At 35.9% G+C, this 25,336-nt stretch overlaps 3 protein-coding genes across 4 annotated transcripts in view; 2 read left to right on the plus strand and 1 right to left on the minus strand.

Annotated features, from left to right (window-relative positions):
• The window catches only part of LOC127841392 (uncharacterized), a 605,785-nt gene that overhangs the window by 509,649 nt on the left and 70,800 nt on the right, over positions 1–25,336 (plus strand). The gene's annotated exons all lie outside the window — the stretch shown is intronic.
• On the plus strand, positions 2,717–5,529 carry LOC127841398 (putative nuclease HARBI1). Its single transcript, XM_052370220.1, has 4 exons — positions 2,717–2,828; positions 3,581–3,807; positions 4,412–4,519; positions 5,145–5,529. Exons 1-4 carry the CDS (start codon positions 2,787–2,789, stop codon positions 5,308–5,310), a joined length of 543 nt encoding a protein of 180 aa, XP_052226180.1. The 5' UTR covers positions 2,717–2,786; the 3' UTR covers positions 5,311–5,529.
• LOC127841399 (uncharacterized) lies at positions 7,719–9,856 on the minus strand. Its single transcript, XM_052370221.1, has 3 exons — positions 9,163–9,856; positions 8,293–8,460; positions 7,719–7,896 (listed from the first exon to the last, which is right to left on the minus strand). Exons 1-3 carry the CDS (start codon positions 9,302–9,304, stop codon positions 7,763–7,765), a joined length of 444 nt encoding a protein of 147 aa, XP_052226181.1. The 5' UTR covers positions 9,305–9,856; the 3' UTR covers positions 7,719–7,762.

The following is a 25,336-nucleotide window of genomic DNA, read 5'->3' on the forward strand; positions in this document are numbered from 1 at the left end:
AGTAGTAGTAGTAGTAGAAGTAGTAGTAGCAGTAGTAGTAGTAGTAGTAATAGTAATAGTAGTAGTTGTTGTTGTATTAGTAGTAGAAGTAGTAGTTGTAGTAGTAGTAGTAGTAGTAGTAGTAGTAGTAGTAGTAGTAGTAGTAGTAGTAGTAGTAGTAGTAGTAGTAGTAGTAGTAGAAGTAGTAGTAGTAGTAGTAGTAGTAGTAGTAGTAGTAGTAGTAGTAGTAGTAGTAGTAGTAGTAGTAGTAGTAGTAGTACTAGTAGTAGTAGTAGTAGTGGAAATAGAAGAAGTAATAGTAGCAGCAGCAGCAGCAGCAGCAGCAGCAGCAGCAGTAGTAGTAGTAGTAGTAGTAGTAGTAGTAGTAGTAGTAGTAGTAGTAGTAGTAGTAGTAGTAGTAGTAGTAGTAGTAGTAGTAGTAGTAGTAGTATTAGTTGAAGTAGTAGTAAAAGTAGTAGTAGCAATATATTTATAAATAGTAATCATCATCATTTTAATCATAATGATGATAATACTAATAATAGCACTCATTACATTGATACACAGTGTCGTCGTAACGCAGACCTGGATGTATCAACTAAGTGGCCGACAATTCACTTATCAGTGATAGTTAGATCAAATATGCAATTTATACAAAACGTGAACTTTTATGATAGTTACAATGTTCCCTTGATTCGCACTCACACAATCAAGTGAGTGTGAACATTTAAGCATGTTAAGTTATAGAGATGAACAACACCTGCATCTCTGAATATTGTGGTATAAGTATTATTGTTGAACAATACATTTGAAAATTGTTACTTTAACGTCGATGTTTGAGTGCAAAACTGGTGTATCTAGTGAAGATTTATATATTACATACCATAGTTTCTGCTAAATCCTTGGTAAATACAACTCAACAGAACAACAAGCTTATACATACAGTTCCAAGAAGTAACTTTTTTTTGTTCGTTTATGAAAATTGTTTTAACTGGGCCTTTTCACAGATTTTGGTATGTATTGAAGTTTGTCATTGAATGCTTTATATTGTTAAGTGAAAACATTGGATCTTAAAAGTTCAAATACAAAATCAAGAATGAAATAAAAGAAAGAAAAAGTATCTCAACTGGGGCCGTATCCACAAAGATCCTGAGGGAGATTTTTGCCTAAGTTTAAATATTTTCCCCTTAATTTTCGCTATTTTCCCTTAATTTTTAAGATATTCCTCAAGTATTATCCACAAAACAAAATGCCCTTATGTTTTGCCTTAAGTCGGCATTTTCGCCTTAACTTTTAAGGAACCTCCGGAGGACCCTTAAATATTAAGGAAAAAACTAACGTAGCGTCCATTTTAACGCGGAATCCTGTTTTCAAGGAGAGAAGTTAGAAAATCATCACAATCGGTGGGTGTATCTTATTTCTTTTGATAAATTTATCGATAGTGCAGTTGATTTAAATAGTAATTGTTTCTACCCGTTTATATTTGTTAGCGAGACAGGAAGTTGCAATGTTTACTTCCGTATGTAAAAAAATAAGGAATTGATCGAGGAAGTTTTCGCACGTTGGTTTCAAGCTGTTATTTTGTTATACAAATGTAAACACTGATTTAAAAGCAGTTGATGTGAAGTGTTTTTGTGTTTATGAAAGAATCATACTTTGTTTGTTTGAGTCAGTAACGAGGAAAATCCGGAAATGTTGAATTGGGTTTACGGTCATTTCGTAGCATAGCCGTTTCGTACTCGTAGCTACGCATTTTCAGTTATTTCGTAATCATTAATCGATCATTTTGTAACCAAATCGGTTATTTTTGTAACCAGTAATTAAAACTGATTGTGTTTTCTATTATCAATTCAATTGCCATTTTTAACGTTATGTTACAAAACGACAGACGCCCAATCCCCCCATTGTATTGAATTTGGAGATGAAAAAACAACATTGGCGTTTCGGAATATCCGGTCAACAAGATGATACTGTATGAAATAAAAGTTACAAATCTTGCCGGGCTTAATCTATACTATATCGGGACGAACACTGTTCCAGTATTTGTATGTACTTTGCCTTGCAAGATAATGAAAATCAATCCATAAATGGCAGGATATATTTGATGGTAAGTTACTTTTCTACCATATAGCAATTCATACAGTGCATTGTGATATTTTCAACATTTTGGTTATACAGCTTGCAGCAAAATGGCAGTTCGGGAGTATCGTGAGCGAATTGACATTGCACAGTTGACCAATGATGATCTGTACAAGAGATATCGTGTGAACCATGCCACATTGGCATATATAATTGCCCAGCTGGATGCTGCCTTAGCCCCCAATACTGACAGGAGCCACAGCCTTTCTACTGGCTACAAGGTCTTGATCACACTGAGGTACCTGGCTACCGGTGTGATACAGCTCAACACCGGTGATCTGCACTCTGTAGCTCAATCAAGTGTTTCGAGAGCAGTATCTCAAACACTTGATGCACTGAGCTCCCAAAATGTTGTGAGGAGACACATTAGATTCCCAACAACCATTGAGTCATTAAACAGGAATAAACACGGATTTTTTCATATTGCTAGGTAATTCACTTTATAAGATATTTGTTGTTCCAATTTCTGATAATGAAAATACTTGATTAATCCTATTATATAATAGGAATATCATATAATTGTGTTAAATTGTGCCCTTGCAACAGGTATTTGTTCAATTTATTAACAACTGCATTTTCTGTATGTTGTTTTAATTAGATTCCCAAATGTGATCGGTGTCATAGATGGGACTCATGTACAGATCCAGGCACCATCTATTGATGAACCCATGTACGTGAACAGAATGGGTTACCATTCCATCAACACACAGGTAATGTTTCTTAAAATTGTGAAATATGTCACAAAGTGAATCGTATGTTGTAAACCATTGTGTTTTTAACAGATTGTGTATTCCCCATATGAAAAGACATTGTGCATTGTGATAAAACTCTTTTATTGTTTGACTTTCTTTTTGCACACACTGCCATTTAATTGTATTATTGTTGATTTTAACCCTTTTATTGTTTAACTTTCTTAATGCACACAGTGTCATTTAATTGAAGTATTGTTGATTTTATTAGCAAGGCTGTTTTCCGAGAAAACCCGAGCTATTGTCATAGCCAGCTCGCCGTCCGCCGTCCACCCTAGGCGTCGTGCTAAAACCTTAACATTGGCTCTAAAATCCACCTACAACTTTGAAACTTCATATGTAGATGCGCCTTGATGAGTTCTACACACCACACTCATTTTGGGTCACAAGGTCAAAGGTCAAGGTCTCTGTGACCTCTTAAAAAAAAAAAAAAAGTATTTTTGCACCCAAGCGTGGCACCCGTTTTGCGGTGCTCTTGTCTACATTATAGCTGCTTGTGTCAAGTGCGATACTTATAAGTCATTAACAACCTTATTAACACCCATCTGAAATGGATGGATGTAATTTGGCAGTGTCCGTCCAAAAATTTTAAGAGCTGTTTCACAGTAATTGAAGTTTGGATTTTCATGAGTTTTGTCCCCTTAATTGATTTTGTCCCTCCAAAACTCTGTCTCATTCACCTCATATAAATTCTATGAATTTGCTTGTTTCAGATTGTGTTTGATCATAATGACATGATAATGGACGTTGTCGCCAGATGGCCAGGAAGTACCCACGATAGCAGGATCCTTAGAGGAAGTGGGCTGTGGCAAGTTTTCGATAGAAACCTGCTTCCACAGAATGACCACTTTCTTCTGGGCGATAGTGGGTATCCCTGCAAACGCTGGCCGTTGACGCCTTATGTGAGACCAGCTAATAACGCTCAGGAAGCGTATAACAGGTCAGTGTAAAAAGATAAATGGAACAGATCATATTTTATTTTGACTTAAACATGCAGCTCATCGCCATAAGCATGTTTAAATAATGTTATTAACATACCAATGTTTAAGCCCCCCTTCGAAGAAGAGGGGGTATATTGCTTTGCACATGTCGGTCTGTCGGTCGGTCTGTCGGTCGGTCCGTCCACCAGGTGGTTTCCGGATGATAACTCAAGAACGCTTGGGCCTAGGATCATGAAACTTCATAGGTACATTGATCATGACTCGCAGATGACCCCTATTGATTTTCAGGTCACTAGGTCTAAGGTAAAGGTCACGGTGACCCGAAATAGTGTCCGGATGATAACTCAAGAACGCTTATGGCTAGGATCATGAAACTTCATAGGTACATTGATCAAGACTGGCAGATGACCCCTATTGATTTTCAGGTCACTAGGTCAAAGGTCACAGTGACAAAACATATTCACACAATGGCTGTCACTACAACGAAGAGCCCATATGGGGGGGATGCATGTTTTACAAACAGCCCTTTTTTAAATCTGGTATTTATAATGGAATCATAAAGCGATAACATAAAAAATGTTATTTTAACTTTTTTAAACACAGGGCACACAAGTTGACAAGGAGCAAGGTTGAACGGGGCATAGGACAGCTGAAACGCAGATGGGGAATTCTGCATGGAGAAGTTAGACTTGCTCCAGAAAAAACGTGCAAGTAAATATATTGTTTTCAGACACCATTATGAAATTTTATAAAAGTGTCGGTAACTTGGATGTAATAAATGTAAAATCTCATCATTTAATCAAATATTGAGTTATGCATTGTTTTCAAAAAAGATATACATTAAAATTAATGTACATTTTAATTAATACAAATTAAAATGATTGTTTGTTGCAAAGAATGCCTTTAAATAGGATTTTGTCTGTTAACATTATAAATAACAAGAAATATGTTTGTCAGAAACGCTATGTCCACTTGTACACCGCTTTGACTTAGTATTTTTGATCTTTGACCTTGAAGGATGACCTTGACCTTTCACCATTCAAAATGTGCAGCTCCATGAGATATACATGCATGCCAAATATGAAGTTGCTATCTTCAATATAGGAAAAGTTATGGCAAAATGTTAAAGTTGACACAAACAGACAGACCAACAGACCAACCAACAGAAACGGCAAAAACAATATGTCCCCCACTACAGTGGTGGGGGGACATAAAAATACATTTTTACTATGAAACCATTATATATTGCAAGAAAATCAACATTGTATCAATAAAAATATCTTTTTACTGTGAAAGTGGTATATATTGCAAAACAACAAACAATGTGTATTGACAGGGTGATCATTGCATGTGCAGTTTTGCACAACATCTGCAAGCTGCATGGTGTGCCAGATGTTGATGATCTGCCGGAAGATCCTGTGCGCAATGACGGGATTCATGTTGGTCCAGAAGATGGACTTCGCTTTCGTGATATTATATGCGAACAGTATTTTAGATTGTAAATTACGGGGGATATAGACAAAACAAGTCTTAAAAATGTGTGTTCATTTACATCTAATAAAGACAAAACAAGTCTTAAAAATGTGTGTTCATTTACATCTGATAAAGACAAAACAAGTCTTAAAAATGTGTGTTCATTTACATCTGATAAAGACAAAACAAGTCTTAAAAATGTGTGTTCATTTACATCTGATAAAGACAAAACAAGTCTTAAATATGTGTGTTCATTTACATCTGATAAAGACAAAACAAGTCTTAAAAATGTGTGTTTATTTACATCTGATAAAGACAAAACAAGTCTTAAAAATGTGTGTTCATTTACATCTGATAAACACAAAACAAGTCTTAAAAATGTGTGTTCATTTACATCTGATAAAGACAAAACAAGTATATAAAATGTGTGCTGAATGAGACATAGCTGATTAATATAGGATTGGTGGCTGGGGAACATAGCTGATATTATAGGTTTCAGGGCAAGGGAACATAGCTGATGTTATAGGTTTTGGAGCCAGAAAACATAGCTGATAATATCAGTTTGGGGGTCGGAGGCCATCGCTGCAAAAAAGATTATTGAAAAACTAACAAAGAAACACTAACTAATATGTCATTTTACAATTTAAGTTGTCTCTCATAAAACTTTATCTGCAACTCTAGTTTTCTCTTCTTTAAGGCTCTCATTTCAGAGTCACTACAACAGCAACAGTGCGCTTGATTTGGGCTGAAAAAAATTCATGTATACCTTATTCATGCAATTCTTTAAATGTCAGGACATTTCAATTTAAAGTTTTCATTTTCAATTAACGTTGTTTGTTTACACAAAGTCATGGAATTTTCTTGTTGAGTTATAATATTTTGTCATACATTTACTGACAGGAAAGTGTCATGTAAAGTGTATTGTTTAATGTCTTTAAAAGACATTAAAAATGAAATAAAAACGGTCATGTGCACAGATTATACAATCAGAATGCAGCAGCATTCAAATGAAAGTGACAGGAGATACATAATTATAATAATTTAATAAATAATTTAATAACTAGTGATCATTGCTTATAGCTTGAAAACATAAATTTATTATTAATGTTATAATAATACCTTGGCAATGTACTGGTTGTTGTTGAACATGATTGGACTCTAAAATAAAAGTTCTGTACATAGATTTTGCCACGAAATGCCATAGTTACACAATATGTTGTAAATTGTAAAAATGACTGTGTAAACGTTTCATTTTATAATGAGATTACTTAAAATAAATAAAAAAAAGTGCAGCATTAGTTTCTTTTTTCTTTTAAATTGTTGGTAACTAATTCATACTTAATTAACATGGGAAGTAAATAAAATATTTAATAGCAAATAAAGGAACAACTTCTGTTTGGGTTATGCTTAGCTATTTAATTGGAGGTGTGTATCATGTTTTTTATGTGATTTGCATGTATTGGATGTGAATTATGTGTTTTAAGTAAACATGACTAAAATAGAAAAGCTGTTTGTTCCAACTACCCCGAATGAGTATGGATTGTCATGCCTTATAATGATTACATCTGAAACATATATATTACACAAACAGAAGAAGAAATAATCACCTTTCTTCACTGTCACATACGTCAAACTGTTGAGGACTGAAAAATTAAAAACACAAGAAAAACAAGTAATCAGACAATATCAGTTTAAAAGGGGGATATCAATGGCTTGTTCTGCATTTAATTTGCAGAATTAAAATTTTTTATTTAATGCTTTCCGGTGGTTTATAGAGAAATACTAGTGAATTAAAACTGATAATTTCACTGTTTCAAACAGTGAAAATTATCAGTGAGAATTATCGATAATTTTCATTGTTTACTGTGAAATGACGTCATTTTTTTAACGAAATGACGTCATTATCCCAGCAAAAGTCTTTAGTTAAACTCTTAAACAATGTATATAAACTGTAAAAAATGCGTTTAATAAAAAGAAAATTTGTTGGATTCGGTGGATTATCGATTTTAATTCACTCGTGAAAATATTATTTTATATGATCACTCGTGAATGAAAATCGATAATCCACCGGATCCAACAAATTTCCTCTATATACTAAAACTTTTAATTAAAAGCTGCTTAAAAATATGCCGTTTACAAAAATATTCTGTAATTGATTTATTTAAATAATGATAGAATTGTGTTCAATGGTGCAGTAAAATAGTGTTAATCTTTTGTCTTGTGAGTTCTTACCATAGGTTAGTTATTACATTATTTGGGGGTTTATCTTTTTTTCTAAATGATTACATCTATTGAGTATTGTACTTCCCTTTTTTCTGTAAAAACTTGACCATTCATACATGAAACATAATATGTTCTGACACTGAATTCAAAAATAATCATCAGTATCTTCAGCATTTTTTCCTATTCCATATTGATCCATATATTGAGTATATAAAGTTAAGGAAGTAACATATTTTTAATTATACTTGTTTGTGAATCTTACAGCATAAGTGAGGCCAATGTTGAGTCATATGCTGCTCCTGCTGCCCCAACAACTGCCGCACTCTGCTTTCCAATAACATCAATTACTGCCTCTGTGAGGACAGACAATGTTCTGCCAATTGGACCTCGCCCTGTTTAATACATTTCAGCATATTTAGTTATACATTAGGCCTAAAAAAGGTCACTGTTTCTACTAACCCCTGCCGACGCAACTTTTTTTGCGATTTGTAGTAAAGTTTACATTAAAAATTCATTGTTATTATTAATTTTTTAAAAATGCATTGTTTTATCAAAATAAAGGTTGTTCCATCTCATAATTATGTAGAAATAATGTTGTTTATACATTTGAAAGACTTTGGTCATTGAAATTACCCTTTTAAAGTGTAAAATAACATGTAAAGATGAAATTTATAAAAGTTATGGCAACCTACCTACCTATTTTCATAATTATCCTTTTACATTCAAAAACAAAATCCATTCCGACAAATGTTTGAAATGGTAAACAATTAGTTTAATATCTAAGGTACCTGTCAATGAAATTTCTCTTTGAAAATCCATGTACAGATTTCTGTGGTCCCTTTGTAGATTTTCCCATTTTTTCTCCAAAATGGATTGCTCCCTTCTAAACTGGGCTCTGGCATTGAAATTTTCAGTAACTGCCACCCACAGTGCATTCTTTGTTGCTTTGCTGATTCCTGATATCATACATATATTCTTTTTTTACTTACAGGTACATAAAATGAATAATGCTCAAGTTAATGTAGTTTATGAAATATATTTATTAACAATGGTTTTATTCATATTACTCATTGTAACATTTAGCAACTCATGTTAAATAGATCAATATTCAATAATATGCACTTATTTTAATCAAACGTTTATTTATTTATTTTTTTGTTCTTTTTATCGCTTTGTTCATTTAAAGTTTTTGTCATAATGCAATGGCTATATTCGCATATTATTACCATTCTGCTCACAGACATTTCACAGTCATAAAAATTAACACATGTAAAAATGCCCGTAGCATATAAAAAAAACTGTTGGGCCAAAAATAAATTTCACGTTGAATAATCATGAAATGGTTATTGTTTAAGATGACAAAAAAAATTACAAGTGGAAACTGATCCTTCTTAATTGCAGAGATTATTATTCATACCTAATACTGTGTTGAAACACTGACTTAATTTCCAACAAATCAAGAGCTTAAATAAGTGTTGTAGGAATATGTGTAAAAACATTATTATTGGACATAAAAATATTAAAAGGCATGTAGTGAATTCTTCAGTAGCTGGCCAGTCTGGCAATTAACTTTTCAAAGCTAATTTTGAAGACTGAGTGTTATGCAAATGATTCTCTGTGTGGTGTCTAAAGCTTGATACCAATATTTTGATACGTACGATTGCTGAATCTAGCCTTATCAACCTTGTGGAAAGACATGTCCATATCATGGAAGTCGGGATGCGTCTCTCCCATTATTTGGGTAAGAAGCAAGGAATCTTGCAGCGAAAAGTTGGGATTGCGTTTTCTTTTTTCTTCCATTTTGACAGTTTTGACAAAACGCCGTCTGCTATAAACATCCGGTATCGCTTCAGTGCTATTTTAAGATCCACAAAAAACCCAAACGCCGACAGTGGGAATCACAAATAAAACATGGCATTTAATGCTGCTTAAATTCACAAGCATTGTATGCATGTAATAAAAGTCACTCCCTTTATGTTTTCCATAAAAACTCCTTGTGGCACGCTTCGGAAATTAAAACACGTAATAAAATTCAACCGATTCTCTTTAGACAGAGACAACCGCCATTTTTGTGTGCCGAGAAATCTCGTGGTATGTTATAATGACGACGTCATCGTGATGCTATTTTTATGTCAGGGAACCCGGGGATGTCCCTGACAACAAACTTAAGTCACTCCTTAGGCGAATTATGTTTCACTGAGGGAAAAAAATGCACGAGACAAAAACTTACCTAATCTTTTTCCTAAGGAATTTTTAAGAAGAATATTTAAGGGAAAATCTTGCCTTAGGTGATTTTTCGAACTTAAGTAAATAACTAAGAAAATGCCTAAGGATCTTTGTGGATACGGCCCCTGGTCTCGAACCACTAACCCCTGGAAAAAATGTATCTGGATTAGACCATTCGGTCATCCGTGCACATATAATGAGTGATGTATTTTATACTTTATATAAGCAATCATTTTAGTATCACGAAATATAACGACAACAACAGAACTCTCCAAATTATTCAAGTATTTCGCGTTGCAACGCTTTATAATGTTCAGGTTTTTTAATCGAGATTGATTAATTACTGTTCAGCATGTGAACTATTTTGCAAGGAGTCTGAATACGATATAAGTATTATACATATTGTGCTTGCACAAGGTTAATTGTACAACACTTCTAAATACAACAATTAGTCAATAATTATCATAATACAAAGAATAACTTATACATCAAGAATAATAAACAATAAATGTGAGTCGCGCTCTTGGAAAATCGGGCTTAATACATACGTGTACAGTGTCGTCGCATAGTAGCCTGTGCAGTACACACAGGCTTATCAGGGACGACACCTATGTGGTAAAATAGGTAAATACTGATCTAAACGCGCTTATTTCTGATTGAGTCATCTTTTAGATAAGGTAAATGCCAATAAATTATGGTTTATTCCTCAACGGTTCGTCCTTTACTCTTTTTTTCTTCCGGTATAAAAGCAAAATGCCTATCTCATATTTCCCTCTCTTTGGCTATTCATATCATTTTGTCTATACAATATAGCTGATAACTGTACACAACATAGTTGCTAACTCTATACAACATAGCTGATAACTATACACAACATAGCTGATAATTCTATATAACATAGCTGCTAAATCGATACAACATAGCTTATAAATCAATACAACATAGCATGTATCTATGTACAACATAGCTTATAACTATACACAACATAGCTGATTTATCTACCTTACATAGCTTAAAACTATATACAGCATAGCTGATAACTCTACACAACATAGTTTATAACTCTATGCAACGTAGCATGTATCTCTGCACAACATATCTAATAACTATACACAACATAGCTGATTTATCTATCTTACATAGCTTAAAAAACATAGCTGATAACTCTATACAACATAGCTGATAACTCTATTCAACATAGCTTATAATTTTAAACTATATAGATGACAATTATGCACTCCATAGCTGATTTTGTTAAATAACAAAGCCAATAACTCTAAACAACATAGCTTATAACTATAACGAACATAGCTCATAAATCTATACACCATAGCTGATAACGCTATTTAACATAGCTAATGACTCTATATCACATAGCTGATAACTCTACACAACATAGCTGATAACTATACACAACATAGCTGATTACTCTATACAACATAACTGATAATTATACACAACATTGCTGATTACTCTATACAATATAGCTGATAACTCTACACAACATAGCTGATAATTATACACAACATTGCTGATTACTCTATACAATATAGCTGATAACTCTACACAACATAGCTGATAACTATACACAACATTGCTGATTACTCTATACAATATAGCTGATAACTCTTCACAACATAGCTGATAACTCTACACAACATTGCTGATTACTCTATACAATATAGCTGATAACTCTACACAACATAGCTGATAACTTTACACAACATTGCTGATAACTATACACAACATAGCTGATAACTCTACACAACATAGCTGATAACTCTACACAACATAGCTGATAACTCTATACAACATAGCTGATAACTATTCACAACATTGCTGATTACTCTATACAATATAGCTGATAACTCTACACAACATAGCTGCTAACTCTATACAACATAGCTGATAACTATACACAAAAAAGATTATAACTCTATATAGCATAGCTGATAACGCTATACAACATAGCTGATAACTCTACACAACATAACTGATAATTCTAAACTACGTAGATGACAACTCTTCACTACAGTTTTCTTCTGCATCACTACATTACTTATAATTCCAGTCACAATAACAGACATCAGTACACTGCATAGCTTATAATTCCAGACAAAATAGTAGACATCTGCGCACTACATAGCTAATAATTCCAGTAAAAATATCAGACATCTGTACATTACGTAGTTAATAATAACAGACAAAATAGATGACATCTGTACACTACATAGCTAATAATTCCAGTAAAAATGGTAGACATCTGTACACAACATATCTAGTCATTCTAGAAAAAATAGTAGAAATCTGTACACTACATCATAGCTTATAATTCCAGACAAAAGAGTAGATATATGTACACTACATAGCTAGCAATTCCAGACAAATAATAGAAATTTGTACACTACATAGCTAATAATTCCAGTCAAAATAGTAGACATTTGTACACTATATTGTTAACAATTCCAGACAAAATAGTAGAAATATGTACACTACAAATCTAATAATTCAGGTCAAAATAGTAGACATTTGTACACTATATTGCTAATAATTCAAGACAAAATAGTAGAAATCTGTACACTACATAGCTAATAATTTAGGTCAAAATAGTAGACTTCTGTACACTACATAGCTACTAACTTAACGTTTCATGTATAACACTTATGCTTCACCTATTTCCACATTATATTACATTTCTGACAATTACATAACATATATACAATTATACACTTCATATCTGACAACTACATAACATACATACACTACATATCTGACAACTACATAGCGCATATACAGTACATATCTGACAACTACATAACTACAATTTGCTATTGATAGATCACAATACGTATTCATGATACATGTGTATGAAACAATTACTCATAGCTTATTCTCTCGTATAACCATTTGTGTTCATGTAGCAACTATTGATTTAAACATTAGAATCAGATGTAAACTGTGTAGAACAAACAGATCTAAGGGAGAGAACTCAAAAGAAAGTCTGAAACAACGATCTACTGTCGTTGTATTACATACCGTTATACTATTATGACTTTTTTCCATCAATTTGACCTCTTCTGTCCGGAAAAAGTCTCATTTTAATTAGCTTTAAGCAATATATATATATGTGTCTTGTTCTGAGAAAATTGGGCTGAATGCATGTGCGTAAAGTTTCGTCCCAGATTAGCCTGTGCAGTCCGCACAGGCTAATCAGGGACGACACTTTCCGCCTTTAAGGTATTTTTCGTTTAAAGAAAGTCCCTTCTTACCGAAAATCTTGTTTAGGCGGAAAATGTCGTCCCTGATTAGCCTATGCGAACTGCACAGGCTAATCTGGGACGGCACTTTACGCATATGCATTATGCCCAGTTTTCTCAGAACGCGACTCATATGAACATCGCTCTTGGGAATCGCGTATTAATGCATGCAAAGTCCGCACAGGCTAATCAGGGGTGACACTTTCCGTTTTGTGGATTTTTATTCTTTGAAAGAAAGTGTCTTGTAAACGAAAATCCATTCTAGGCGGTAAGAGCGGAACGAGTTGTCCCTGATCAGCCTGTGAGGACTACACAGGCTAATAAGGGACGACATTTTACGCACATGCATTAAGCCCCTTTTTACCAGAGCGCGGCTCATATGCCATTTTGTAGCGGTTACGAGAGCACCGTTTCACGCATTCGAGGTCTTTCCAGTTAGTTCCATCTGGGAAAGCAATTACAAGGTATCATCCAACTGTTCACCGCTACGTATCGAATACATGCATGGATTAACTATTTGTTGTTTTATAATGTGCGCTCAGTTCTTATCGGTCAGAACAAAGTGACTGCTTTATGTAACATCAGTGCTGTATACAACAACACTTATTGTATGTAATATCTGCTCATATATATGATTTCACTAAATTGTGTTGAATTTTCCTTTTATATGTAAGATAACAAACTATTACCCGCGTTCTGTGAAAGCTAGGATTGATGAATGTGCCTTTAAGGGACCTTTACACAGATTTTGGCATGTTTTGAAATTTGTCATTATGTGCTTTATATCGATCAATGTTCACAATTCGAAATAAAAAGCTCCAGTAAAAATCAAGAATACAATTTAAAAAAGAAAAGAAAAAAAAAGAACAAAAAAGGTAACCCTCAGCAGAACTCGAACCACTGACCCCTGGAGTCCTGAAGTAAAAAGTCTGCGCATTTGAGCACTCGGCCATCTTTCCTTTTACAATCATAAATGTATTTTATACTTCATATAAGCGATCCTCGTAGTTTCACAAAATATAACGACAGCAGCAAAACTCTCCAAATTATATAATTTTCAGGTTTTTAAATCGTCAAAAGATGCATATAAAGGCTATTTAAGAGCATGGTAAATGTTCAGTATAACGGTTTCCTCACAAATATCGTAACTAATTGTGTCAATTTACCAAAACGTGAAAAGGCCCCTTTAAGCGTTGCCCAATGCTAGCATGTGCAGTTCGCACAGGCTTATCAGGGACGACACTCCTAGAATTTTGTTCAAAGACACTTCATTTAAACGAAAAATTCCGTTAACGCGAAAAGAGTTGTCCCTGATTAGGATTTGCGGACTGCACGGGCTAATCAAGGAGGACGCTTTACGCAGATGCATTAAGCTCGGTTTTCCCAGAGCGCTGGTCGTATAGTATGTGCTTTTTACAAAAGGAATAAACATGCAACGAAATTTAGTGAAATCAATATACAGATTTATTTTATGCTTTCAGGTGGTTTATAGAGAAATATCAGTGAAATGAAACTGATCGGAGAGGCTGAATGGGTTAAGTTCCCCACGGGTACTACTTCCCCGTACCCCGGGTACTTTGAGGTTTACTTCACCGTACACCGATTTTCAAATGGGTACCCGGTATACTTACAGGTACCCCATCTTCCCTTATAAAAAAAATCGTGCCCAAAATAGTACGTTCCCAATTTTTTTCGTGCCAAAATATTTCTTTCGTTCCCAAAATTTTCGTACCCAATTTTTTGGTACCCACAATTTTTGTACCCACTTTTTTTTCTTGCCCAAAATTTTCAGACCCACATTTTTTTCGTATTCATATGGGAAAAATTTGGGTACGAACATTTTGGGTACGATTTTTTTTGTTATGATCACTCTTGAAATAAAATCGATATTCCACCGATTCCAATAAATAACCTCTATGTAATGTTGAGGGCGTATATGAATGTACGTATAAAGATATTTTGCCTGTAAATTTGAACATTATAACAATTGGCTTGGAAGGGATGGCTTATTTCCAAATAAATCTTAAAACTCTCAAATATATCTATATTGCAAGAACAATTAATTACATATTAAAGAGGCGTACATTCGACGGAAAGTAAACGACGGTTATCTGAATTCGAAACCCGAGCTCTAACAATGTATAACATATTGTAATGAATGTTCGAAAGCGATTGGTTCTCACATGCCACCACACATATGCGCAAATGCAGTCATGCACATAAACATATACATGCCACCACACATATGCGCAAATGCAGTCATGCACATAAACACATACAATCAAACGCATGATCCTATTTTTGGTTCAATGGTTTAAGGCGTTCGAACATGTAAATTTTAAATAAGCAGAGCTAAGTATAAATCTTTACTCAACTTGACATAAATGTATTAAGTTTTGTTTAAGACATGTAATGTTTATATATTTTGTATATAAATGATAGTTAATGTTTTGTGAAATACATGAAATTGAGTTTGTGTGATAAATGTAAGCTTCAAAACAATCTTTTACGACATGAACGATACAGTGAATTGTGTTTTCGGAGTATGATCGAATATTTTATTTCACGGTTGGTTATAGAAAAAACAACAACATTACTTTGGGCGTAGTGTACGTTTTCTATAGCCACGAGTTAGATATATTTCACTGTAAAAATAACATAAATACCAGGGCTGGTATTCATAAAGCTCCTAATGCAAATCTTTACATAAGCTGGATTTAAGGGAAATATAACAAGGACATGTACATTACAATACCCATGACAAGTTTATCGCAATGCCAATGACATGTACATAACAATACTAATGGCACCTATATCGCAATACCGAGGACATGTACATTACAATACCAATGGCACGTATATCGCAATACCAACGACTAGTACATTACAATACCAATGGCACGTATATCGCAATACCAACGACATGTACATAACAATACCAATGGCACGTATATCGCAATACCAAAGACATGTACATAACAATACCAATGGCACGTATATCGCAATACCAAAGACATGTACATTACAATACCAATGGCACGTATATCGCAATACCAACGACTAGTATATAACAATACCAATGGCACGTATATCGCAATACCAACGACTAGTATATAACAATACCAATGGCACGTATATCGCAATACCAAAGACATGTACATTACAATACCAATGGCACGTATATCGCAATACCAAAGACATGTACATTACAATACCAATGACACGTATATCGCAATACCAAAGACATGTACATAACAATACCAATGGCACGTATATCGCAATACCAAAGACATGTACATAACAATACCAATGGCACGTATATCGCAATACCAAAGACATGTACATTACAATACCAATGACACGTATATCGCAATACCAAAGACATGTACATTACAATACCAATGGCACGTATATCGCAATACCAACGACTAGTATATAACAATACCAATGGCACGTATATCGCAATACCAAAGACATGTACATTACAATACCAATGGCACGTATATCGCAATACCAACGACTAGTATATAACAATACCAATGGCACGTATATCGCAATACCAAGGACATGTACATTACAATACCAATGGCACGTATATCTCTATAACATGGACATGTAAATTACAATACCAATGGCAAGTATATCGCAATACCAAGGACATGTACATTACAATACCAATGACACGTATATCGCAATACCAAGGGTATGTACATTACAATACCAATGGCACGTATATCGCAATACCAAAGACATGTACATTACAATACCAATGGCACGTATATCGCAATACCAACGACTAGTACATTACAATACCAATGGCACGTATATCGCAATACCAACGACATGTACATTACAATACCATTGACACGTATATCTCTATAACATGGACATGTAAATTACAATACCAATGGCAAGTATATCGCAATGCCAAGGACATGCACATTACAATACCAATGGCACGTATATGGCAATACCAAGGACATGTACATGACAATACCAATGGCACGTATATCGCAATACCAAGTTACTTCCCGATATTAAAGAGCCTTGTTAACAAATGTTGGCATGTTTTTAAGTTTGCCATTACCGGTATATGCATTCAATTGATATATGTAATCATCGGAAATAATAATCTCCAAAATAACTCTAGAATCAAATTAAATAAAAAATTGTTTATCCCCAACTGGACCTGGGCACGAAATACTGATCCTTGGAGTATAAGTCAAGCGCCGAATCCACTCGACCATCCGTGCTATATCAATTGACAAGTATTTTAAACTTAATATAAGCAAACTATGCATGTTCACCAAATATAACGCTAACAGCAGAAGTCTCCAAATTATTCAATCGGTTTGCGTTTGTTACGCTTTACAATTGTATCAATTTCGAACCGTGATTTTTCTTATTCAAACATGTTTTTGCAATATGAGTCTTCGTTATTAGTGGTACTTAGCTCACAGATGTAAATTTGTCATTTACTTTTTGAATCCGTGACAAAAAGTGTGAAAATTCTCATGTTGACCAAGTGTGAACAATTGGCTTTAACCGAATTGAGGAATTTTGTGTTAGCGAGCCCTTGACGAGTTTACTTACATATTTCTTGGACTTTAAATCATCATGAAACGAAATGACAACGAGTGTCCGTTCTATGTATCATATGATTTTAAATAAGCAAAGGAAACTAATTTGTACCAAAACGTCATGATAATACCGGAACATTCTTTACATTGTTTGAAATCATTTAAAGTTGCCATATTCATATCAGCAAGATAACGCTACGCGAATGATCACCCAAACAAGTAGTAGACGATGAACACGATCGGAAAGCTTTATTTAACACAAAAATGCTCATAATGCTTATAATACCATTTAAATAAGGCGTAGCATGTGATAAAAGGCTTTCCTTAACATATCCTGTGAACATACCATGTGACATGTTTGACGTGTTAACTGAGTTTACCATAAAGTGTTAATATACCCATTGTTACACGACAGCACTGCAAACAAAACAAAACATGACCAGTGCCAGAGTTGTCCACGTGCCCATTACCTTTATATTACCCTTTATCTCTACACGTGAAACAATATTATAAACAAATCCGTTTGTCAAAACAGCGTCAACTTTTAACAATCTTTAAATAGGAATACCAAGTTTCGTGATCCTATTTTATGAACTTGTGTATTTATTCGATCACTTTATATTCAGACGAACGAACAGGCGAAAAGAAAAACAAACACACAATGTTGCGAATCATCCTCATGTTGGCCTGTCATAAGAACATCTATTAAACATTTTAAACAGTTGTACTTTTGTCGTAGGATGCACTTTTGAGGACGGACGGAAAAACCTGGCGGACTTTTAGTCCATCTCGTTTAAACTGGTTTGGAACTTTAAATATCCCATGATGTTATTATATGAACATAGTATATTTAATACAGATCGTCCATCTACAAACACTCGCAGTCGGCTAAACAGCATGGTGCCCATATTCGCCTAATGATAAACAGCATATTTATAGATGAAAACAATGTCTAACTGCTCTGTGTTCAGACGGAAAAGTTGCGATGATTAAAGAGACAAAATAACAATTGTGTTCGGCAACACAATATACATACGGTTTCAAAACGGAAATATTTTCGACATTCAAAAGCACAATATAAATTTTCCTGAAATATCTGGTATACAATACAAGATATGCGACGATTCGATACATTTAAGATGATACGATAAATAAATTTGCAGAAACGATAAAAAAAGATAAACTTATTAGTTAATTTAAGCACGAAGCGTTCAAAGTCAGCTAATGTTGTCCGTCTCAGAACCGCGTCCGTCGTCGTGTGTCGTGCGTTGTCCACTTCAAGCTGGTTAACGCTCCAGAAGCCACACGTGTTAGCCGATCGTGATGAATCTTGGTCATTATTCGCTTATAACATAAGATGACATTGATATCGTGATTGTTGCGAGCAAGTTCCAAATGTAGCTCATACCATGCACTCTACGGACATGCTTACTCGTCTACTATAAAAACAGGAATTTGTCCCTTGTGTATAAGGGCAAACAAATATTCTTTCATTATTATTGAGTCAATAAAATTGACAATGATATTGTGTGTGGATGGGCGGTTTTAAGCGCAAAAAATATTCGGTCAATATTATCGAGTCAATAAAATTGACAATGATATTGTGTGTGGATGGTCCGCTTAAGAACTGGGCCATGTTTCATTTCAATAAGAACTGGGCGGGGTTTACGAGCTATACGAACTGGGCGGGGTTCAGCGCTATTAAAACTGGGCGGGGTTTCAGTTACTGATCGCATCAATTACTATACTTGTTAAAGCAATCGATAAATTGAGTTGACTATGTCATGTTAACAAATGTTACTCATAGTAAACGATTGTGTTGCTGAACAAATAATTTAATTGCTCACTTGATATAATATAAAATTGCGCAATAAAAATAATTTTACAATGTCTTGATGATTAATACATACCCTTGAGACAAATATTTAATTTAATTTTCGATACACGTCTCCAGTGGAGTTCGAATACGAACATAATTGTATTACACCGCACTATCGTTTTCGGCGTACGGACGTGCTTCTTGCTAAATCGGATTTTTGGATTATATTAATTAATTGCTCATCTTAACAGTCGTGTTTCTAGTTTAAGTTTAGGTCTATTTACCATTTCATTCTGAATTCAGGGTCTATCTCTTGAAGTCGTACTTCGGGGAAAGAGCTCAACTAGCGATAGGATCTTAGAGGAGTTGTTTAAGTGGGTTAGTTTTAGGAAAAGGAAAAGAAATAAGTTAAAGAATTTAAATCGCAAAGGTTAGCTTACCCCAACAAAATTACAGTGTCTTCTTAGGAATAAAAGCATTAATAATAATAAAATCAGTGACTCATTAATAACTTCAGTGCTAAGTGGAACAGAAAGGAATTAAACTAGGGAACCCAATCGGATCATAATCAGTTGTAATACTATCTCTCTTAATTGTGCTATAGTGGGGTGGATTTGTGTCACAGTGGGTGGATTTGGGAAAAGAAGGGCCGCGGAAATTAGTAAGTCTTGTTAAGAGCTAACCCTAACATTATTTACCTTCCCCGACTCATACAGCTAATCCTATTACCAGCTAGGGTTATTGTTTGTTGATACGGTAGTGATCTTTTCTCCTGATTTCAGTAATTTTGAAGTGAGCTCTTACCTACGTTACTCTGTAACACAGATATTGGACTTATGACACTCAATCATTGGACTTAATATTAACAACTGGAAATAATATCTCGCGACAATTCGTAAAAACTACCAGCGAACATCTACAATCTATGCAAACCAGGATTTTTTATTATCTAATCGATCTCTCCCAATTAGCGCTAGGTTCCCTTAACTTCTGACTGAGACCGTGAACAAACACAAATTATTCGCCCTAATATATCACCAGTGTCAATTATATAAAGAATAGCTTAGCAAGGCAGTGCGAAGTGCGATAAACAACAGCTTTCACCCGCCGCGAACAAAGATCTCCAATTAGTAAAACCGCCTTTTTCAATCACAAACTAATTTCAATTAGCAGTAGGCAGATAATTGATTGAAACGTGAATAGATTACAAACATCCATATTATTCGTTTTGATTCTCTAATAACGACCAAGTTAAACATACGGTATATTACAATAGCGCACCTGCTGGTACCTCTGTCACGTCCGCGCATTCTAAAATAGCGACACTGGTGACCTACTTAAGAGATAAAATTGTTTTTTTGCCGCTGAAAGTGCTCCGATTCAAACTAATATACTTAGCGTTAACAGTAAATAGCAACGTTACAAATAAATACAATTAATATAACAAAACCGCAATGGAAAACGCGAATCGGGTAACTAAAACCAGTAAACCAAAGACGTACGCAGACGCCGAAAATAAAGAGGGCAACTTTCCGAGTCCAGGACCTATCCTTGGACTCGGAAACGTTCTCTCCGTTCACTGCTCCACTAACCCCTCAGCAACTCCTTGACATGCTAAACAGTAAATCCCCCGAGGAACCGACGGTTAACGGAAGCCCGGATACTGTTCCAATCTCTCCGCTCTATACGGCCACACTTATTCCAAACTACAACCTACTCTCTTCCCCGGCAGAGAGAAATATCACTAGGCCATTAGAGACATCCCCTCCTAAGGATCCTGACACTTCCGGTACACAACCCGTCAGGCCACCCGCTCCCAAGCAACGTCCCACGCACGCAATATGGCTCACCCTTTGCCTAAGCACTGTCGCGGCGGTTTTCCCGCGGGACAAGGCTAGGGCAATTGGTGATGCATTCGTTAAATTCGTAGGCGCGGAACAGGCGAAACCATTTAAGGAGATTAGGTCTGGTCTGTTGTTTAAGATCCGCAAAGACGCGTTACCTAAGGCCCGACAATTCTCTTTTGGTACCTTTGACTTCAAACTTACAGAAAAACCAAAATACGGCAAGGGAATAATTCACATACCGAAACACGCGAACGTTGAACAACTCAAAAACGAGCTGAAAGCCAAGCCTAATGTTGAAGCCGTACATAGTGGCACCAAAAACAGCTTTTTAACGGTCAAATTTAATACCGAAAACACTCCTACCAACATCATAGGCCTCAACGTTAAACCGGCACTTCTCGCCACTCTCCGCTGTTTTAACTGTCAGATGTTCGGACATGCATCCAACATATGTAAAAATAATGCGAAATGTCCTCACTGCGCCGGCAATCAAACACACGCATCGTGCAAAACTAAGAACGTAAAGAAATGTGCCAATTGCGACGGAAAACACAGCGCGGCGTACAAGGGGTGCCCCGAGTACCTTAAGTATCAAACCTTAATAAACAATAAAAACCTACGAGTGACCAACCAATATATCCATAACATAGAAATAAGAAATAAGAGAACTAATCTAGAACAATTAGCTAAACAACTAGTCGGAAAGTCGGAAGCCGAAATTTTAACTATACTCCAAAACAAATTTCCCAATAACGAGGCGGAACACCAAACCACCACAAACCACCACAACCAATCCTAAACTGCCCGTGCATCCAAAACCGGCCGATCAGAACATAACACTTGACAATAACACACAATCTACCAACAGACAACAACAATCCAGTCAGCCACCCAATAAAACAGCCTCCCTAGCACCTCCAAAACAACAACAACAACGTCAACCTCTACGCTCACAAGAACAACGACCAACAAAGCAACAACAACACAAACATAGTCCGCATGAAAAACCAGCGCGTTCACCTCCTCACATACCTAGGAACCGACCACGTATAGGTCGCTACTGCTCGACCCCCATTAGGCATCCTAGATACAACAATAGGTTCTCGCTCGCGCCGCCATTCCCGGCCTACTTCCGGAACGCGTATGGCTTTTACTAATCAACATCTATATATACATATAGCTCGTGCAACGTAACACCGCACATCCTCCAATGTCTACGACAAATACCAACAATATTTCTAATCTTACCGTTTTGTCGTGGGACGCCCGAGGGGTTGGCGGTCATATTTCAAATCACAAAATGTATGAGCTACAGAACTATGTAAGTAATCACGAAGTTCATGTGGTATGCCTCCAAGAAACGAACTTTAAGAGTAAACATAAGCAAGTACAACTAACAGGCTATCAAGACCCTGTAAGATCAAAAGAAAGGGATAAAGCCTCGGGCACTGGAGTAGCCATCTATGTTAAATTGGGCATCCCATTTACGGAAATTAGCGTCAACCAAGATTGCCCTATCGAATCGTGTGCCATCACACTTCACCTTACTAAACATCTTTATTTTCGTGTACAATGTGTCTGTGCTCAACCCGCAGAAAATACTGTCAAAAACTATTCCAAAATTTTCCACTCTATAGAACATAGAAACAATAATATTATCGTTGAGGACTTAAAACTTAAACACCCTTGCTGGAACCCCGAGGGCGATCCACGATGCGACGATCATGCAGAAAACTTGTTAAAATTTATGAATAACAACAGTCTCAACTTCCTAAACGACGGACAGGTGACGCGACTGTCCGACTGCGCCGACCACCTAGATAGCGCGATTGACCTCGCCCTTACGTCGGCTAACTTACAAGCTATTAGCGTGTTTAATGTTATTGACAATTCGTTTGGTAGTGACCATCTCCCTATAGTAATAAATCTAAAACTAAAAATAGAGCACACCCTTCCGTCAATGCAACACAAGTGGAAAATCAATAAGGCTTCACCTGAGCAATGGAACAACTTTAAAGCGCAATGCGATAATGAATTTACCCCAAACCAAGATCCTACTGACTCTAACACCCACTTCCGTTCATATTTAACTAAACTTAAAACAGCACTAGACAACTCAATTCCCGTAGTTAACAAAAAACCTAAAAAGATTAAACGCTCCGTCCCCTGGTGGAACCAGGAGTGCGAAGCAGCCATTAAATACCGTGAAAAATGTAGGAAAAATGGAACGAAATCAAAACAGGCCCTAAATATGAAAAACTCAAAGAAGCTCGCGCAACGGTTAAACAAGTAATAAAAAAGCGAAACTCGACAGCTGGAATGATTTCTGTAACAATCTCTCGTACAAAACGACTAGTAAGGAACTTTGGGATCAGGTACACCGAATGCAAGGTAGGCCGCCCCCCATTACTCCTATATTCTGTATAAACGGCGAAATTCTTGTAACCAACGCCGATAAAGCTACGGCCCTAGTCCATCACTATCAAGCTGTAAGCAGCGACGAAGGCTACACCCAAGAATTCATAGAGCGTAAACTTAAAATCAAAGAGGAATTCCCTGCCTGGCTCGAAACTCATAAGCATGACGAAAACCAAAATTATAATGCCCCGTTCAGCCTTTTTGAATTAGAAACAGCCTTAATATAACGTGTAAAAATGGCGCATCAGGCGATGATAACATCCATTATAAAATTCTCAAACAACTTCCTCTCTCCGCAAAACAAGATCTACTTGCTCTATACAATAAATCATGGGCCGAAGGCACGCTGCCGGAGGAATGGCACGAGGCCACAATTATTCCGATACTCAAATGTAATAAGCCTAAAGATGACCCAGCCTCATATAGACCGATATCCTTAACCTCAACATTCACAAAACTAATGCAGAAAATGATTAAACCGCGTCTTTGCGTTTCCTCGAAAAAAACAACAAACTAATTTCAAATAATCAATCAGGGTGTAGAGCCCATCACTCATGTGAGGATCATATAGTGCGCCTCGAAGCCGATATAAAGAGAGCTCAAACCCTCGGCCAATCTGTGGCAGCCGTATTCCTAGACCTAACGGCCGCGTTCGATAAATTATGGAACGAAAACGCGATTCAAATGCTAAATAAGCTAGGAATCCAAGGTACTATGCTAAAATGGCTTGCAGCTTTCCTCACAACTCGCAAAATCAAAGTACGACTGCAGGACGCGACCTCCGAAACGGTCGATACTATAAACGGCTGCCCCCAAGGAAGTGTTCTCTCACCCATTCTATTTTCCGCTACAATGAATACGCTAGACCGTGCAATCAACGAGCATAACGCTAAAAATGAAATCGATCTAATTAAACTCTCTCTTTTCGTTGACGACAGTGCTATATGGACCACATCTAAATCACCAAAAATAGCAATTTCCAAAATTCAAAAAGCTTTAACTACTATAGAAACTTGGAGTTCAACATACGGGTTTATAATTAATCCTACTAAAACTCAAGCAATCGTTTTCTCAAACGGCACCTCCAAAGCGACATCCAACAAAATTGCAGACCTTCCTCAATTAACGCTCTGTGGCACTATGCTTCCGTACCTTGAAAAAATAACCTTCCTTGGGATGATATTTGACAAATACTTAACTTGGAAAGACCACATTCTTAATTTACTAGTGCGATGCCAAAAAGACCTTAACTTCATAAAATGCATCAAAAAAAATAACTGGGGTACAGATAAGCAAGCACTGATGCGTATTTACAATGCCACTATATGGGCAAAAATAAACTACGGAAGCATAGCATACCACTCAGCCAACAACAATCTACTATACAAGCTACAAGTAATGCAAAATACGGCACTAAAAATTATCACGGGCACGCGTAAATCCACAAGAACCGTTCTCCTCCACATCGAATGTGAGATGCTTACGCTGAACCATCAAAGAGAAATTAATCAGCTTAAATACCACGCGCGCACTAAGGCTTTAGGAAATGATCTCCCCATCAACTTAAGCGTAACCAAGGACGACCCGGTCTACCTTAAAGGAAACAAGAAACCCCCGTACGCGATGAATGTTCCAAAGCTAAATCAGTATTATTAGATCGATATTATTCAAGTACAGCCACCAAC

This window comes from Dreissena polymorpha, chromosome 8, assembly GCF_020536995.1.
Source record: "Dreissena polymorpha isolate Duluth1 chromosome 8, UMN_Dpol_1.0, whole genome shotgun sequence".
In the NCBI taxonomy this organism is placed as follows: Eukaryota; Metazoa; Mollusca; class Bivalvia; order Myida; family Dreissenidae; genus Dreissena; species Dreissena polymorpha.